Source organism: Fulmarus glacialis, unplaced genomic scaffold (assembly GCF_000690835.1).
Source record: "Fulmarus glacialis isolate BGI_N327 unplaced genomic scaffold, ASM69083v1 scaffold966, whole genome shotgun sequence".
Taxonomy (NCBI): Eukaryota; Metazoa; Chordata; class Aves; order Procellariiformes; family Procellariidae; genus Fulmarus; species Fulmarus glacialis.
The window spans coordinates 30606-36605 of record NW_009217316.1 but is presented as its reverse complement, the minus strand read 5'-3'; the positions used below and the strand labels follow the sequence as shown (position 1 = coordinate 36605).

At 40.6% G+C, this 6000-nt stretch overlaps 1 protein-coding gene across 1 annotated transcript in view; it reads right to left on the bottom strand.

Moving 5' to 3' along the window:
• Window positions 1-6000, bottom strand: part of JAZF1 (JAZF zinc finger 1) — a 32388-nt gene that overhangs the window by 4260 nt on the left and 22128 nt on the right. The window contains exon 2 of the mRNA XM_009579606.1: window positions 5785-5954. Coding sequence (XP_009577901.1) covers window positions 5785-5954 — 170 coding nt within the window. The remainder of the gene's footprint in view (window positions 1-5784; window positions 5955-6000) is intronic.

Here is a 6000-nt window from a genome sequence, read left to right as displayed (position 1 = left end):
AAACACTTCTTTGCAGAAAGAGCGGTCAAGCCTTGGAACAGGCTGCCCAGGGAAGTGGTTGAGTCACCATCCCTGGAAGTATTTAAAAGACGTGTAGATGAGGCGCTTAGGGACATGGTTTAGTGGGCATGGTGGTGTTGAGTTGATGGTTGGACTCAACGATCTTAAAGGTCTTTTCCAACCTTAATGATTCTATGATTCTAAGTATAAGAAACTTACAGCTCCCATCAGGAAAGCAGGGAGGAGTGTAATTGCAAGAGAAACCACGCAGTCTCCCAGATAGCTATGGTATTCTCACCTTACAACGTAAAATGCTGGTCATTATTTATTACACGTTAACTACGCCACGGCACCAATGTATTTTCAATCTTTAAGCAAAAACAGTGCTCTGGTTTCAATCATAAAGTTGAGTGTGGTACTGTTCTTGTCAGAACTCATAATGCCCAGTGGAGCCTGTACCGCTGAAGTGGCATTTTACGGCCGCCTGGGTGCCTGGGGAGGCTGATTTGTGGAAGTCCTTTAGAAAGAAAAACTTAGCCTAAAATATCTACCCAGGACGGTATGGTGCAAGACTCCAAGCAATTGCTCTACCCACAAATTCGTGCTTCTCTCCTCTACAGCATCCAGGCACTGAATCCTCACTTGAAGTTGCAAGTCCAGCCCCCAAATTGTCATTTACATCCTTAAAAATACTGGACAACAACTGCACAGCTGTCATCTGAGATGTGGGAGACAAGAATCTTTAGTCTCCAATACAAACCAGACATATGAACACGAGCCTTTAGTGCAGATTACTTCTGGTGAAGAGTATTCAGAGGAGGAGGAATGCTGTACCACCAAAACGGGCAAGAGCACATCAAAGCTACAAATCATCCTCAAGAGCAGTCAAGTGAATTCCCTGCAAGCTATCTGAGATCCTGAGGCAGCTTTTAGATGGTTTTGCACATAGTTACAACCTTCAGCACCCACAGGACCGTTGGGGTGAGGGGGCTGGGAATGTCACTGGATGGCATGAGGACTGCCATAAGCCATCTGTCAACACCTAAGTACCGTGAAGAATCTGCGCCTTCAAAGAAGAGAAAATGTGGGGTTCACCTGCTAAACTTTTGCTACCGCAGTGAAATTTTAAAAACAAAGCTATCCCCAAACCCTATATATATTTTGGAAACTACATAAACCTGTTTAGACTTTTAATTTTTGTAAGAAATCACTTTAAGATACTTTTTAAATAGTATCAACTGCTACAGATGCCATAAATCTGCAATCACAAATATCCTCACTATTCCATCCCAATGGTACTCTTCTTGTGATCCAGATTTTTAAATGATCCACTCAGCTTCAAGTACACCACGCGCTTTGATGAAGGGGGAAAAGTACTTTCAGGCAGAAAAATTTAAGGAAATGCTAAACCAGAAACCTACATGGAATGAATTGGGCCATGGAAGGTTTGAAAAATAGTAAACCACGCAGAGTATGAGGAGCTAGTACAACATGAAATTTGACCTGTACTCCTGTCTAAAAGAAAACTGTTGTTAGAATTACAGTCGACTCTTCAGCACTTTTTCCACTGCTGTAATGTAAACACTTTGTTGTATGTCTGGGCTGAGTTTGTTGAGGTATGGCAAAACCCACTGCCAAACTCATACATCACTTTTATTGCTCTAGTTACTTAGGTTGCTCATTATTTACTCTCACAAATGATTGAGGAAGAAGATGGCAGCATAGAAGGGTGCTCTAAAATCTTAAACAGGAGGAAACAATTACTAACCTGGGACCAGATCAGGAGGAGATAGAGAAGTTTAGACTGGTACTACCTGGTTTGCATGGACACAAGGACACTTGCTGGGCAGGGCCCCTTGCATGACAGTACTCATTAAGTCACTACACTGCAGAGAGCTTGCCACCCCCTTCAAGCAAGAAAAGAGATGTCACGGAAAGTTTGGGAGGCTTTCTTGTTTCATGTATGTTTTTGTATCTCCTGGCTGTTATTCCTGAAGTTTTCTTTGTGGGTCCAACTTGCAAGCTCTGGCTTGCTCCTTTCTTCCAAGTAAATTCCCTTCTTTCCCTCTCTCACGTCAATGTTCTTCCCCCCTAAGCTCTGACGAGTCTCACTGCTCTTAGATCAGCCTTCCCGGGGGTTTGTCCCACCGACAGGCCTAGGACCCTCATCCCATTACCTGCCAGAAAGACTCATTCTTTGAAGGTACCTCTCCTCCTCTTGCCCCAGGCCAAAAAGCAGTCATGCATATGAGCTACATTTTGTATGCACGGAAATATATTATTCTTTTATTACTGTATTTGCACAAACTAGAAAATTATGACAAATCCTCTAGGGTTTTCTCTATAATAATATATATGCATTATTTGTGGGTTTTTTTGTGACTACCTATTATGTATCAAACTTCATTTGCTCTTTGGAAGTTGCCTGAGTAAGTTTATCTACATCATATACACATTTTGAACGTCCTTCTCCAGAGCTAGAGACCAAGTAACTGGCACACATAGGTGGTATTGAATGAAAGGGAAAATAATTGCCACCTTCATAAATCCACACTTTAGCTCCTACAGGTGGCATTTTGCAAAGCACATTAACTACTCAATACCCACACACTTCTGGACAGGGCGTCTAAATGTGGATGTAAATCCAAAATCGGGTGAGGGTGAGCTCCACAGAAACAAGGCTAAGATCTTTGGGTTCCTTTGAATCATGCAGATGATTTTCTAAAAATCAAATTTAAGGCATCAAATACAAATCATATGAAGAAAAAAAAAAATCCATAAGTGGCAAACTATAAAATACTTATAATTTGTTCTCTAGGTCAGTAACCATAATTAAAGAAGAAGAAAGCAAGCTTCAGAAATTAGTTCAGAGGCTTGTGTTTTAAGCATCTAGAAGTCGGTGTGCTCCAAATTCATTTAGCTGTTTCTGACTCTCCCACAAAAAAAATTACATATAATTAAAAAAAAAGGTTTTTTTTCCCCAGAATCTTCGGCTCCTCAAGAAAATCTGTACCATACTATATAGAGTACCAATACATATTATAAGCAAGCAATTTTATTTCTTAAAAAAATAAAGTTCTTGAAGAACAACTAAATGTTTATGACTCACTTCTACTGCACTGCCTATGGGAAACTGCCACGAGATAGCAGCTGGGCAGGAGGCCAGTAGGGTCTTCTGATACTCATCTGGGCTTGTGTATAAACATGTTCTCATTACAGTTTCCATTGTCCGCCCCAGCCCATTCCTTGGAAGTATTTGTTGTACTCATTCTTGTCTTATTTACCTTTCCATAATGACTTTTCAGTGCCCAGGCCATCTTTTATCCTTGTACATTGTTTGCAAAAAGGAGCCCCATCCCTACTGGGTCCTTTAAGCAGTACTGTAATACAAATAACACATCTAAAAATAACATTTCTGCTTCTCAAATGTACGTCACCTAAGGCCAGACAAAATAAAACTGTGTATATCTTGCTTTCCTCCTCGCTCTCTAAAGGAATGCATCCTTTCTCAGCCGTAAAGTGAGCCTGGCAATTACTGTATGTGCATGTCCGTGTTCCTGTTTGGAGCTCTATAATTGTTTTACAGCCCTGACTGTGATTATCCAGTACCCACCAGAAAATCCCAGTGCTTTGATCACAGGACTCCCTACCCAGACTCCGCAAATAATTCGTCAGGGGAGGGGGTTAAGCAGAAGGAAGATGAAGAGGAAACAAGAAACACAGCTGACACAAAGCTAAAAGGAAGGAAACAAAGATAAAAATGCAAAAAGAAAAAAATTAGGCTGAAAAGAAAAAAGGGAGGAAACAGAGCCCACAGAAAAGAGAAATGAGGTGAGGCAGAGTTTAAGGAAATGTGTTTTCCTATCAGGACTAAACAGAGGTGAGTCTCTTAGGAAAATATGGTACTTTTTATTTGCTGCTGCTCTCTGTCCGTCAGCCTCTCTAAGGGTCATTAATTTGTTCTCTGTCTGACTGTTCTAACATTAATGGTGTACAAGATATCCCTTAGACAGTCCTCATGCATTGGAGATGAAGGTATTGAGATAGCAGAAGCAGGCAGAAACAGCTTGCTTATTTGGGCAATAAAAAGACAGAGGGCTGGCAGTCAAATAGAGAACAGACAGGATATAGCAAATTACAGGGTTCTCCTTCTAGCCTTTACCATTAAGTGAATGTTTTCTGCAATGCATAGATGCCCTGTGGGCACAGTGACTTCTAACAATCACCATGGCTTGTTTGCTTCCTGAGCTAGGGATTTAGCTTTTATACTATACCCTTCATCTGGCACAGCTTCTACCACACACAAGAAAAGCATTAATCTTGAATAATGTGGGTATACCTGCAAAGTAATACTTGCAAATAGTCTGAAAACATCTTTCCCTTTGTCCTGCCCCTGGAGATGATGTTCAGTTTTTCCTGTAACTCAAGAGAATAACCATTACGTAATTAAGGCTAATCTCTGCAAAAAAAGACTTGTATGTCACTAAAAAAATGAGCACACTGCTTTCTTGCTCATGTTTTAAGTAAGTATTGTCAGTATTAACTGATCTGTATAGGAATCCCAGTCTTGTGATTTGCTGCTATGGGAGCTGCGGCAGTCCAGAACAGCTGCAGCATCACCAAAACACGTTTTCGTCTACTACACAATTTCATGCACACGTTTATTCATTCTTGTCACAACTGTTCTATCTCCAATGTTATTGGTCTTGCTATATTTCTCTTTCATATTTCTGTTCTCTTTTAAGTCCCTACTTTTCAGTTGTTTAAAGGAGAAGCCATAAAATAAAACTAGTATAAAACCAATTCAATCACCACTGCTTTTTCTAGGGTATAGGTCAGTGGTTGAATTTTCCAGTACTTCATGCAAAAACTTGAGAAAATGATTTAGAGGAACTATGCCAACATGCTATTTCTGTTCCCAAATTTCAATGACTATAGAATACCATACTGAAGTCCAAGCTGTTCAATATAATTTCATCTGTCCCTGCACCAGTTCACGTGAAGCAATACTCCTGTCCTCACAAAATCATGGCATGTTCTATACCAGCCAGCTCAAGGTTCAAAGTTAAAGATGTTTCACTCCCATAAACAGACAAAAATTTTTCATGATGGAGAGTAATTAAAAGGGGGGAAGGGGGAAATCGTTTCTGAGCATATCACGCAAAGGGATGCAAACCCTGCATGGGGGGCCAGACACACTGACGGCTGTGCAGACAGGTCACAAGGACTCGGACCCAGGACAGAATGACGACAGAATTTCTCCGAGGCTGAGCCTTCCCGAAGTGACCTCTGACTTGCAAAATGTTAACCACCACCTTACGCATATCACCTTTACTAGGAAAAGTACCCTGGGCACAGTCTCCCTAAAGGAGAGGCAGTATCTCTAGCAGTTAAGCAGAAGGAATTCATTCTGGCACTGATGGGCAGAAGCTTTTTATTTAGTGTCTCTGAAAGGGACCCAAGAGATTATTTTGCTGGTAGTACCTCCTGCATTCTGCAGTTAATTTGTCTAAATAATAGAAAGCTAGTTAAAACATGTAAAGCAAAAGAGTCACTTACGTAATCTCTCTTGACAGACAGGGACGCAAAAGGCTACGTGCTTTGTAAAACTGATAACTTGGCTGTGCTTGAGAGGAAACCAGTGAATAAAATATGTACTCTGCTAAAATACCACAAAAATAAATGTGAAAAGTCTATTAAATGAGAAAGGTACAAATTGATTTTAGAGGCTTTTTTCACCCTTTTTTTTAGCAGGAAATAAGGTAGGTCTGCACCACTGCTTACCTTATATCTTTTTTTACATCCAGGAACAGGACAGGCAAAAGGTTTCTCATCCCCTCCATTCATGCACATTGAACTAAGGATAGCTTCAGAGCTGATAGCACTTTCTGTAGTCCAGGACTCATCACTGTCTGATTCTTCATAGTCTACTTCCTCCTCATCATATTCACTACCTAGAAAAGCAGGGTAGTGAGATAAAATAAGAATAAATAAGAGCAC